The 13248-nt window shown below is 41.4% G+C and overlaps 1 protein-coding gene across 1 annotated transcript in view; it reads right to left on the bottom strand.

Annotated features, from left to right (window-relative positions):
* Positions 1 to 13248, bottom strand: part of fndc7rs1 (fibronectin type III domain containing 7, related sequence 1) — a 42024-nt gene that overhangs the window by 1040 nt on the left and 27736 nt on the right. Inside the window, exons 41-60 of the mRNA XM_067453432.1 lie at positions 12956 to 13219; positions 12564 to 12827; positions 11962 to 12222; positions 11050 to 11313; positions 10659 to 10922; positions 10049 to 10309; positions 9137 to 9400; positions 8745 to 9008; positions 8143 to 8403; positions 6093 to 6356; positions 5701 to 5964; positions 5181 to 5444; positions 4789 to 5052; positions 4317 to 4577; positions 3971 to 4234; positions 2720 to 2980; positions 2373 to 2630; positions 683 to 979; positions 351 to 581; positions 175 to 219 (exon numbers count right to left, since the gene is read on the bottom strand). Coding sequence (XP_067309533.1) covers positions 197 to 219; positions 351 to 581; positions 683 to 979; positions 2373 to 2630; positions 2720 to 2980; positions 3971 to 4234; positions 4317 to 4577; positions 4789 to 5052; positions 5181 to 5444; positions 5701 to 5964; positions 6093 to 6356; positions 8143 to 8403; positions 8745 to 9008; positions 9137 to 9400; positions 10049 to 10309; positions 10659 to 10922; positions 11050 to 11313; positions 11962 to 12222; positions 12564 to 12827; positions 12956 to 13219 — 5018 coding nt within the window. The 3' untranslated portion in view covers positions 175 to 196. The remainder of the gene's footprint in view (positions 1 to 174; positions 220 to 350; positions 582 to 682; positions 980 to 2372; positions 2631 to 2719; positions 2981 to 3970; positions 4235 to 4316; positions 4578 to 4788; positions 5053 to 5180; positions 5445 to 5700; positions 5965 to 6092; positions 6357 to 8142; positions 8404 to 8744; positions 9009 to 9136; positions 9401 to 10048; positions 10310 to 10658; positions 10923 to 11049; positions 11314 to 11961; positions 12223 to 12563; positions 12828 to 12955; positions 13220 to 13248) is intronic.

The raw sequence follows: 13248 nt of genomic DNA, 5'->3' as shown, positions 1-13248 counted from the left end.
TATTTGTCTGAAAGAAGAAAGTCATATACACATAGGATGACTCGAGGGTAAGTAAATCATAGGGTAATTTTCACTTTTGGGTGAACTATCCCTTTAAGTTCAAAATGCCATTTACCCTAACTTAAGGCTCTTTCATAAATGTTCTCAATTGTCTACTTTTATTGATCAACTCACCTTTCTGACTCTGAGCCAGGTCTCACCTCCTGCGACGGGCTAGCACTGCCAATGGATGGAGATGGTCAAAGATTACAAGACTTTCACCAAAGCAAGATACATTTTGACAACCCCATCTGATGTTTTATTACTTGTTTGTATTTTCTGAGTATTGCTCTCTAAAATCACCTACTTACCTAAAATAGGCACTGAGTCTTCACTCTCCCCAGCAGCATTGAGGGCAGTTACGACAATGCGGCCGCTGCTTAAATTGGAGATGGAGCATTGGAGTTGTGAGGTCATGCAGAGTTTCGTCCTACCAGAGGAATTGACCAAATATGCGGTGTAGTTCATAGCAAATATAGACTCGTTCCATGTCACTACTGCTGACGATGCAGACAATGTCACATTTATAGGGGCACAGGGTACTGGAGGAAAGAAACAAATGATGAGATGAGTTATGTATTTACACTTTAAGCATCTTCATTTCCCATTTAAGAAGGCAGTGCTATGATTGATCATTGTGCACCTGTGGTTCCATTGACAGCAGCAGACTCGGCGCTTGAGGCGGCACAGTTCCTCGCCTTGATGGTAGCGCTGTAGGAGGAGCCACACGGGAGGGGCATTTCAAAGAACGTGCGACTTGTCCAATATGAGGCGAGGTCAAAGAGTGCCTGGCTGTTGCCCTGAATGCTGCCCTTGAGTCCAAAGAGGTATTCAGAATTAGGACAACTCACAGTAGACCAGGACGCCCTCAAGATCTGAGTTTCATTCGCTACCGTACGGGACAACGGGACAACCTTCAACCCAGCTGGAGGACAGGGAGCTGAGGGAAAGAGATGGACAACAAGACTAAGACAAGTTTTTCCAATGGGGATCCCATAGAAACACAACCAAAATGTTAGTATCTGCCTTTACAATGGATTTGCCTGTTCTATATACTTAAATTTGGTGTAAGTTGTACTTGATAATTTTGTTTTGTCATCTTAAACTTGTAATCCGTCATCAGACACAATTCACATCTCCGAATTTGATCAAATTGCTTTTATACTAATTAACAACTTTACTAGAGAGTGGACATGAACTGCATTCCAGACCTCCATTTTAAAACAAATTTGAGAGTGATTCTTTTGGTGGGCACTCAAGTGCAGAAAACATTCCAACCAAATCAACCAGACTTTGATGTCAAAGTATGAAACACTCTCAAAGGGGGGTGAAATGCTGTGTCATGCATACTGAGCTTTTTACACTTAAAGACTTGGATTCCCATCCTAAACATGGACAAAGGTTTTTATGTGTATATATATCTATAAAGTTGAATGTTTGATGGAGTATTTCTGTGCCAAAAATCTTATGCATTTCAGTGACGATAGTTTATAAACAAGGACCAAGGTACAGTTCAACTCCGGATTTGTAGCTCGTTCCATTTGCTTGTTCCAGCGATTAAGGTTCAGTCGTGTGTTGGAAGCAGGCGGTGAAAAAAACTGCTTCAAATGTCGGTGTTGTTAGCTATCGACTCGTTAATTCAAATGCGCTATTATTCCATTGTTTTTCTATGTAAACATACACTAGTCTGATGTGTAAAACCGTTCCGCCTGCTACTGCTAACATTAAATATACAATAGTCCATAAAACAAACTATATCCTCATAAACCAGAAGTAAACACACACAAACGTTGTAAAATATCACGCACGACAAGCCGCTATATGTTACAGTACATATACAGTTACAGTACATACCATTGAGATGTCCTGCTGTAGTTGTTGCTGCTTCTGCTGTTCAATTTCAGCCTCTAGATCTGTTTCTGGATCATATATGTATGACTAAATCTGATTGATCTCAATGGTTTATTTAGGATAACGTTTTTTTTTCTCCACGTTTAAGGACGTCACAGATTTCAGACGCTCTCAACGGAATTGAGGCTGTGTGCGCTCGTGATTCTTTAGCTTTGCCCACACGATACACCTCCAGTTGCTCGTTTTTTTTAAGAAAGACTCAGTACAGCCAATCTTTCTTTTATAAATATAATAAAACTAAAGACTTTTCGGAGATATGAAGGATGCAATACTACTCTATAGGTACTAAAAATTGACATGATATTGCCTGAAACTAAGTGTTTCTCCCCCCTTTTAAGAGACATCTCAAATACTAGCAGATCAATTCAAAGAATGCAACAGATGCATGTGAAAATGTTTTTGTGAATGTGAAAACAGCGTACCTGCTCCCCTAGTTTGAGGTTTACTCATGGAACTGTTGCAGATGCCATCCGTCGCCTGCACTGTAAAGTTGTACACAGTGCCGCACACTAAGCCCACCAGAGTACAGGAAGCCTCTGTGTTCCAGCAGTAGACCGTTGTGCCATTTTTTGACTGAGCAATTCCCACATAGGCCACTGCGCCTGTACTCCTTCCCCATGACAAGAAGGCAGTACTGTTGCATTGTACGTTTGCAGTTACGTTGACTGGCTCACATGGCACTGCAGAATAAAGACATTGTGTTGAAAGTTTGTACACTGTAAAAACCTTAGTTAGAGAACTGAAGGAAAAGTGTTTGTGTCACTCTTACCTGTTTTGAAAGTGACATTAGTACTAGGCAGACTGGTGCAGTTCTCATTACTGGCTAAAACGGACACATTGTAGGTGTTGCTGCAGTGCAGATCAGTTAATGTGCAGTTATTGTATGAGGTATTGCACGTCTTTAAGTCTCCATCTTTGCTGACTGCAGTAAGCAGGTATGACTGTGCCACGTATGATGGCTCCCATGACACAAACACAGCCTTTGACTGACAGTCTATAACAGCTTGTACTTGTGAGGGCCGACAGGGCGCTGCAGAGGATCAAATGGAAGAAATGAGAACAGCCTGACTATAATTGCAATGAAAGCACAAGTCAAATTTATATATATATATATATATATATATATATATATATATATATATATATATATATATATATATATATATATATATATATTTATCAAGGGTGTCCAATCCTTCTCTGAGGACCACCTTCTTGCAGAGTTTAGTTCCAATCTTAACCATCTAATGAAGATTCTGGATCTTCAGGATTTCTAGAAACTTTCAGGCAGTTGTGCTGGAGCGGGCTAGAACTAAATTCTTCTAAGTTTAGGTTCTCCCTGATCTATAAAGTACAGTTGCAATTTTTTACCTAGAAATGCAGATTTTATGGTATATCAAGTGGTTGTTAGCCCTGTCTCAAATGGCACCCTAAACAGTCATGGTCTTCCTACAAGTCCGAACTTTCGTGACGTAACTCCGCTTTGACTGTCGGGAAGAAGTCCGCATCAGTGCGTGCTTGAAAAAATGTGTATCGAAGGTGTATATCGACTGCAAACGGGGCGCTCACGAGCACCCTTCTGAGACCTAGAATGACAATTGAGACACCCTATGGTCTCGTGGACTTAACTGACACACGCACATGGCAGCCATTGTAAGTCCACAAGATCGAAAGTGCATATGAAGTGTGCCATTTGGGACAGGGCCATTATGGGATTTCTGTTCTGGGTGGTTGTTCACTGGTTAGATCAAGAGATGGTGTATATGATATTCTGGTCCCTAGATTTGACTCAGGTCTCTTCTTAAATGCAGTTCTAAGCATTTTTTTTTTCACCCACCGGATAAAATATTACCTAGGAAGGTAATGGGAAGTTGGATCAATAATAATAGTGATGGTGCCCTTAGCTATTTGTATTTACAAAGCAATGCCTTATGAACAGTTATTAATTACCTATGGCTTGCTTTTTATTAAAATAATTGTTTTAGTAGGTGGGAATGAATAAAAATATTGATGGGTGTACCGGTTCTTATCTTGTAGGGTGGGCTGCGAAGGCTGCTGCATTGGTTAGCCGAAGCAGCCACAATGATGGTGTACTCTTTGCCGCACTGCACACTGGTAAGGTTGCAGGAAGAGGCAGAGCTATTGCAGGAAATGCAGATACGGTCTTGATCCTCTGCTGTGACAATGTAGAGAGAATTTCCTCTCCGTGCCCGCTCCCACTGTACCATGATAACAGAGCTTTGACATTCAGCCACCACCACGATAGATGACAAGGCACAAGGTGCTGGAGAAAGAGAGAGCATATTTTAAAACTGAGAGACCCAGGGTTTTTAAAGGAGAGGGCTAAAGCTCTCAGGTGTACTTACCTGTCTCCAGCTGAAAGCTGTTGCTGGGTGGGCTCATGCAGGCAGCGTTTGAAGCAGTGACTTGGAAGGTGTAGCTTTTTCCACATCCTAGGTCAGGCACATTACAGGTGTTGTTTGGGCTGGAACATGTGGCATTTTGACCGTCATCCCCAACAGCCAGCACTGTGTAAGACTCTGCACCTTTAACCACATCCCATGATACCCACGCGGAGTTAGTGACACAGTCCACAGTACCATTAACCCCCTGTGGAGAATTTAGAGCTGTAGGAAGAAGAGATCAGATATAAAGTACATGAGGAAAGTATGGATATTGAAATGTATCTATACATCTATTTTTTGAAGGAAATATACTCTTTGCCGCACAGCACATGCTGTACAGTAATATTACAGCTAGTTAGCTTACCTACTCATTTTACATGCAATTATTAAATCTAAATAAAAAATATTTCAGACAAAAAAAGGAAATACTTACCAGTATTGACACGACGCACTTCACTACGTTGTCCAGGGCAGCCGGCGCTCATAGCTGTGACTGAGACGTTGTACGCCTGACCACATGCCAGTCTGCTGATGTTACAGGAAGTGCTGCTGGAGTTGCATGTTAGCGTAATTCCATTATCACCTTCTGCTGTTACTATATAGTTCGAAACAAGGCCACTAGATGCTGCCCAGGAAACAGACGCAGTGTCAGTCCCACAGGATAATGACACATTGACTTGAGTGGGAACACATGGAGCTGGAACGAAAAAATTACAGTGATGAGATGCACAATATTTTAGCGCAATAGACTATTTGATGCCATAAGAAAGGGTTTAAATTTGTGTCTAAGCTAATTACACTTTGAATTATTGTTTAATGTTATACCTGTGTCTAGAGTGACCAGGGGTTTAGAACAGGTTGAACAGTTCTGGCCGTATCCTATGACACTGACGTTGTAGCGTGTACCACACTGCAGTGAGCTGATGTTGCATGAGGAGCCGCTGGTGAAACAGCTGCGCTTTTGGGCGTCCTGTAAAGACTGCAGTGTTGCGTTGAAATTTACTGAACCATTGCCTGGTGTCCAAGAAACGAGTGCTGAGTTGGTGCGGCAATCCAGTCTGGCTTGAATGCCAGTATTAGGACATGGTGCTGCAACATGAAAAAATTATAGCACATTAAAATGCTGTTGCAAAACTGTATTTTTACATGCTGGATGGTAGCCAGGGTGTTGCCATATGGACAAAATTTCTAAAGTGCTGCGGACTATGATATACTGTGCACTATAGTTTACAATTTCTGCATTTAAACACCAGACAAACTTGTAATGTGCAAAACTCTTTAATATTTAGATGGAGGATGAACGAAGCAAAACGATTATAAAATATGCAGTAGAGGAAATACTTACCAGCATTGACACGACGCACTTCGCTACGTTGTCCAGGGCAGCCGGCGCTCATAGCTGTGACTGAGACGTTGTACGCCTGACCACATGCCAGTCTGCTGATGTTACAGGAAGTGCTGCTGGAGTTGCATGTTAGCGTAATTCCATTATCACCTTCTGCTGTTACTATATAGTTCGAAACAAGGCCACTAGATGCTGCCCAGGAAACAGACGCAGTGTCAGTCCCACAGGATAATGACACATTGACTTGAGTGGGAGCACATGGAGCTGGATAGAAAAAATTACAGTGATGAGATGCACAATATTTTAGCTCAATAGACTATCTGATGCCATAAGAAAGGGTTTAAATTCAGGTCTAAGCTAATTGCACTTTGAATTATTGTTTAATGTTGTACCTGTGTCTAGAGTGACCAGGGGTTTAGAACAGGTTGAACAGTTCTGGCCGTATCCTATGACACTGACGTTGTAGCGTGTACCACACTGCAGTGAGCTGATGTTGCATGAGGAGCCGCTGGTGAAACAGCTGCGCTTTTGGGCGTCCTGTAAAGACTGCAGTGTTGCGTTGAAATTTACTGAACCATTGCCTGGTGTCCAAGAAACGAGTGCTGAGTTGGTGCGGCAATCCAGTCTGGCTTGAATGCCAGTATTAGGACATGGTGCTGCAACATGAAAAAATTATAGCACATTAAAATGCTGTTGCAAAACTGTATTTTTACATGCTGGATGGTAGCCAGGGTGTTGCCATATGGTTGCTAAGGCACTTTTTATGTGGTTTGGTGCAATACATGGAGCTGGGTAGATTATATAAAATAGTATATAGTTGGGCAGTGCTTAATTTGAGTCATATCCTGCTGCATTCTGTTCCAGAAAATGTCAGATTTTGTATTATTGCGTTCTGGCATTGTTTTTAAATGATCCAGCATAAACAAGTGCAATACATGGTGACGGTGCGTGCACACTGACGTGTAGCGAGTGGAGCAGAGCGAGGCTTTTCAGTTCATTCCCATAAATTTGGAAGTTGAGCTTCAGATGTCAAAAGTGATATTATCACCAAAATATAAACCAATTATAATAAATATAAACAAACATTATTAATGTGAAAAACCATTCTGCTAAAGGATTTTTGATGGGTCAACAGTGCAATTATAAATGTAATTACATGCAGGCTTTTTTGTGGAAATATTGGATTTTTTTAAATTGAGCAAAGACATTCTTCAGCTTTAAAAATAATCATAGCCCCGTTTCCACCACAGGAACTTTACCCAGGAACTAGGAACTTTGGGTGGTACTTCGTGTGTTTAGACCGCAGGAACCAGGGTAAAATTGAAGTTCCGGGTAAATATTTCCCCCTCCAAACGGCCCTGCTCGCGAGGTAGTACTTTTTCAAAGTTCAGGAACTTTCGAGGGCGGGACTTGGGCGCTGAACATGCTGATTGGTTGAGCTCACGCAGTTCAACCGGCATTTTTAAAAGTCTTTTGCGAGGTTCGTTCTGCGTTCAGTAAATATCAGTCTTTGCTCTCTGTCTGGTGGCGCGCGGTCGTCTCAGCCATCTCACGTTCAATGTCCGTAATAGCTGATAATAATATACATTGTCATTTTAAATCTAGCTTTACAAGCTTTCTGCATATGCTGCAGCTGCATGCTGCTGAATCTGCATATTAGTGCTCTTTTCTGTCGTTGTTAATTACCTCTTTAGTAAACCTTTACATAACCAGCAAAAGCAGCAAAGCTTGAATCTCTTCCATACTCGTTATTCATTTTTTTTCACCATGTAAACGACCTGACCGATTACTTTTAAGTGTGTGTTAAACTTTTAAACTTTTTATTTCGTAAGTTATGAAGATAATGTTGGAGTAATGACACAGCGTATATTGCCCCAGGCAGTTTTTACTTTAACTGCGCCTGACAGAAGATTTTTTTTTCTGAGATGATTATTACACTTTACAACAAATAGCTATAAATAATACTGTATTAGTCCTGGTGGCCGTTAAGAGTTGCTATGGCTACAGTAAACACACTCCAGCTGCTGGAGAAAACAGCGTTGACATTTTTGGTGCGGCAGACAAACTGCATGTGACAAAATGATTGCGATTGAAAGTCATCACATGTAAACACCAGATCGGTTTTTATAACGTCTCATGTAAACAGTTCACTAAATCTTTCAATCGGTACACACACAAATGATTACTGTCCTTCACTGATTTGGAGGAGCAGTCGCGCGCAGTCCTACATCACCGGACTAATTGGCCTAATCTTCTCGGAACTTTATCGCGGTCGAAACGCAGACAGCTGCAGGTCTGGGGGGGAGAAAAGTTCCTGTAAAAAAGTTCCTGGTACAAATTGTTCCGGGTAATTTTGGTGGAAACGGGGCTCATGATATGAAATAGGAAATTAACTGGTTAGGTTTTAATTGTGTTACTCAGTTATATGTCCTATTTTATTACCTGTTTGGATCTGAACAGGTGCACTGTTCCCACTGCAACAGTTGCTGCTTTTCGCCTTCACTGTGATCGTGTAAGACTCTCCGCAGGTCAAAGTTGAAAGGTCACAGGAGGTGGAGGCTGAGGTGCAGTTCGCTGAGAGGCCATTAACACTGCTGGCTGTCACTGAGTAAAGCTCTGCCCCCTGGCTGCTCCCCCAGGTTACTGTTGCTATGTTACTACTACAGTTGACATTGGCCGACACATTTTGTGGGGCACAAGGAGCTGGGTAAATTACAGAAAACAAAATAAGTACATGGTTGACTTCATTTAAAAGAATATTCAGAGTCCTGTCCACTTGAATGCTAGATAAGTTCAATACTGTGTGTTTGTGTTGTTTCTACAAAGAAACATTGTGGTGATGGAGCTCAAGTTATATTTAACTGGTCAGATTCTGAGACAAAATTTCAAAAGTGCTGCGGACTATGATATACTGTGCACTATAGTTTACAATTTCTGCATTTAAACACCAGACAAACTTGTAATGTGCAAAATTCTTCAATATTTAGATGGAGGATGAACAAAGCAAAGCGATGATAAAGTTATGCAGTAGAGGAAAAACTTACCGGTATTAAAACGACGCACTTCACTACGTTGTCCAGGGCAGCCGGCGCTCATAGCTGTGACTGAGACGTTGTACGCCTGACCACATGCCAGTCTGCTGATGTTACAGGAAGTGCTGCTGGAGTTGCATGTTAGCGTAATTTCATTATCACCTTCTGCTGTTACTATATAGTTCGAAACAAGGCCACTAGATGCTGCCCAGGAAACAGACGCAGTGTCAGTCCCACAGGATAATGACACATTGACTTGAGTGGGAACACATGGAGCTGGAACGAAAAAATTACAGTGATGAGATGCACAATATTTTAGCGCAATAGACTATTTGATGCCATAAGAAAGGGTTTAAATTCGGGTCTAAGCTAATTACACTTTGAATTATTGTTTAATGTTATACCTGTGTCTAGAGTGACCAGGGGTTTAGAACAGGTTGAACAGTTCTGGCCGTATCCTATGACACTGACGTTGTAGCGTGTACCACACTGCAGTGAGCTGATGTTGCATGAGGAGCCGCTGGTGAAACAGCTGCGCTTTTGGGCGTCCTGTAAAGACTGCAGTGTTGCGTTGAAATTTACTAAACCATTGCCTGGTGTCCAAGAAACGAGTGCTGAGTTGGTGCGGCAATCCAGTCTGGCTTGAATGCCAGTATTAGGACATGGTGCTGCAACATGAAAAAATTATAGCACATTAAAATGCAGTTGCAAAACTGTATTTTTACATGCTGGATGGTAGCCAGGGTGTTGCCATATGGTTGCTAAGGCACTTTTCATGCGGATTGGTGCTACACATGGAGCTGGGTAGATTATATAAAATAGTATATAGTTGGGCAGTGCTTAATTTGAGTCATATCCTGCTGGATTCTGTTCCAGAAAATGTCAGATTTTGTATTATTGGGTTCTGGCATTGTTTTTAAATGATCCGGCATAAACAAGTGCAATACATGGTGACGGTGCGTGCACACTGACGTGTAGCGAGTGGAGCAGAGCGAGGCTTTTCAGTTCATTCCCATAAATTTGGAAGTTGAGCTTCAGATGTCAAAAGTGATATTATCACCAAAATATAAACAAATTATAATAAATATAACCAAACATTAATAATGTGAAAAACCATTCTGCTAAAGGATTTTTGATAAGGGTCAACAGTGCAATTATAAATGTAATTATATGCATGCTTCTTTTGTGTGGAAATATTGGATTTTTTAAATTGAGCAATGACATTCTTCAGCTTTAAAACTAATCATGATATGAAATAGGAAATTAACTGGTTTGGTTTTAATTGTGTTACTCAGTTATATGTCATATTTTATTACCTGTTTGGACCTGAACAGGTGCACTGTTCCCACTGCAACAGTTGCTGCTTTTCGCCTTCACTGTGATCGTGTAAGACTCTCCGCAGGTCAAAGTTGAAAGGTCACAGGAGGTGGAGGCTGAGGTGCAGTTCGCTGAGAGGCCATTAACACTGCTGGCTGTCACTGAGTAAAGCTCCGCCCCCTGGCTGCTCCCCCAGGTTACTGTTGCTATGTTACTACTACAGTTGACATTGGCCGACACATTTTGTGGCACACAAGGAGCTGAGGAAATTACAGAAAACAAAATAAGTACATGGTTGACTTCATTTAAAAGAATATTCAGAGTCCTGTCCACTTGAATGCTAGATAAGTTCAATACTGTGTGTTTGTGTTGTTTCTACAAAGAAACATTGTGGTGATGGAGCTCAAGTTATATTTAACTGGTCAGATTCTGAGACAAAATTTCTAAAGTGCTGCGGAGTATGATATACTGTGCACTATAGTTTACAATTTCTGCATTTAAACACCAGACAAACTTGTAATGTGCAAAATTCTTCAAAATTTAGATGGAGGATGAACAAAGCAAAACGATTATAAAGTTTATAAGTTATGCAGTAGAGGAAATACTTACCAGTATTAAAACGACGCACTTCGCTACGTTGTCCAGGGCAGTCGGCGCTCATAGCTGTGACTGAGACGTTGTACGCCTGACCACATGCCAGTCTGCTGATGTTACAGGAAGTGCTGCTGGAGTTGCATGTTAGTGCAATTCCATTATCACCTTCTGCTGTTACTATATAGTTCGAAACAAGGCCACTAGATGCTGCCCAGGAAACAGACGCAGTGTCAGTCCCACAGGATAATGACACATTGACTTGAGTGGGAACACATGGAGCTGGAACGAAAAAATTAGTGATGAGATGCACAATATTTTAGCGCAATAGACTATTGGATGCTATAAGAAAGGGTTTAAATTCGGGGTCTAAGCTAATTGCACTTTGAATTATTGTTTAATGTTGTACCTGTGTCTAGAGTGACCAGGGGTTTAGAACAGGTTGAACAGTTCTGGCCGTATCCTATGACACTGACGTTGTAGCGTGTACCACACTGCAGTGAGCTGATGTTGCATGAGGAGCCGCTGGTGAAACAGCTGCGCTTTTGGGCGTCCTGTAAAGACTGCAGTGTTGTGTTGAAATTTACTGAACCATTGCCTGGTGTCCAAGAAACGAGTGCTGAGTTGGTGCGGCAATCCAGTCTGGCTTGAATGCCAGTATTAGGACATGGTGCTGCAACATGAAAAAATTATAGCACATTAAAATGCTGTTGCAAAACTGTATTTTTACATGCTGGATGGTAGCCAGGGTGTTGCCATATGTATGCTAAGGCACTTTTTATGTGGTTTGGTGCTACACATGGAGCTGGGTAGATTATATAAAATAGTATATAGTTGGGCAGTGCTTAATTTGAGTCATATCCTGCTGGATTCTGTTCCAGAAAATGTCAGATTTTGTATTATTGCGTTCTGGCGTTGTTTTTAAATGATCCGGCATAAACAAGTGCAATACATGGTGACGGTGTGTGCACACTGACGTGTAGCGAGTGGAGCAGAGCGAGGCTTTTCAGTTCATTCAAATAAATTTGGAAGTTGAGCTTCAGATGTCAAAAGTGATATTATCACCAAAATATAAACCAATTATAATAAATATAAACAAACATTAATAATGTGAAAAAACATTCTGCTAAAGGATTTTTGATAAGGGTCAACAGTGCAATTATAAATGCAATTATATGCATGCTTCTTTTGTGTGGAAATACTGGATTTTTTAAATTGAGCAAAGACATTCTTCAGCTTTAAAAATAATCATGATATGAAATAGGAAATTAACAGGTTTGGTTTCAATTGTGTTACTCAGTTATATGTCATATTTTATTACCTGTTTGGACCTGAACAGGTGCACTGTTCCCACTGCAACAGTTGCTGCTTTTCGCCTTCACTGTGATCGTGTAAGACTCTCCGCAGGTCAAAGTTGAAAGGTCACAAGAGGTGGAGGCTGAGGTGCAGTTCGCTGAGAGGCCATTAACACTGCTGGCTGTCACTGAGTAAAGCTCCGCCCCCTGGCTGCTCCCCCAGGTTACTGTTGCTATGTTACTACTACAGTTGACATTGGCCGACACGTTTTGTGGCACACAAGGAGCTGAGGAAATTACAGAAAACAAAATAAGTACATGGTTGACTTCATTTAAAAGAATATTCAGAGTCCTGTCCACTTGAATGCTAGATAAGTTCAATACTCTGTGTTTGTGTTGTTTCTACAAAGAAACATTGTGGTGATGGAGCTTAAGTTATATTTAACTGGTCAGATTCTGAGACAAAATTTCTAAAGTGCTGCGGACTATGATATACTGTGCACTATAGTTTACAATTTCTGCATTTAAACACCAGACAAACTTGTAATGTGCAAAATTCTTCAAAATTTAGATGGAGGATGAACAAAGCGAAACGATTATAAAGTTATGCAGTAGAGGAAATACTTACCAGCATTGACACGACGCACTTCACTACGTTGTCCAGGGCAGCCGGCGCTCATAGCTGTGACTGAGACGTTGTACGCCTGACCACATGCCAGTCTGCTGATGTTACAGGAAGTGCTGCTGGAGTTGCATGTTAGCGTAATTCCATTATCACCTTCTGCTGTTACTATATAGTTCGAAACAAGGCCACTAGATGCTGCCCAGGAAACAGACGCAGTGTCAGTCCCACAGGATAATGACACATTGACTTGAGTGGGAACACATGGAGCTGGAACGAAAAAATTACAGTGATGAGATGCACAATATTTTAGCGCAATAGACTATTTGATGCCATAAGAAAGGGTTTAAATTCGGGTCTAAGCTAATTGCACTTTGAATTATTGTTTAATGTTATACCTGTGTCTAGAGTGACCAGGGGTTTAGAACAGGTTGAACAGTTCTGGCCGTATCCTATGACACTGACGTTGTAGCGTGTACCACACTGCAGTGAGCTGATGTTGCATGAGGAGCCGCTGGTGAAACAGCTGCGCTTTTGGGCGTCCTGTAAAGACTGCAGTGTTGCGTTGAAATTTACTGAACCATTGCCTGGTGTCCAAGAAACGAGTGCTGAGTTGGTGCGGCAATCCAGTCTGGCTTGAATGCCAGTATTAGGACATGGTGCTGCAACATGAAAAAATTAAAGCACATTA

Source organism: Pseudorasbora parva, chromosome 9 (genome assembly GCF_024679245.1).
Source record: "Pseudorasbora parva isolate DD20220531a chromosome 9, ASM2467924v1, whole genome shotgun sequence".
Taxonomy (NCBI): domain Eukaryota; kingdom Metazoa; phylum Chordata; class Actinopteri; order Cypriniformes; family Gobionidae; genus Pseudorasbora; species Pseudorasbora parva.
Note: the sequence above shows the minus strand (reverse complement) of the source record. Positions and strands in the feature narration are given on the sequence as shown.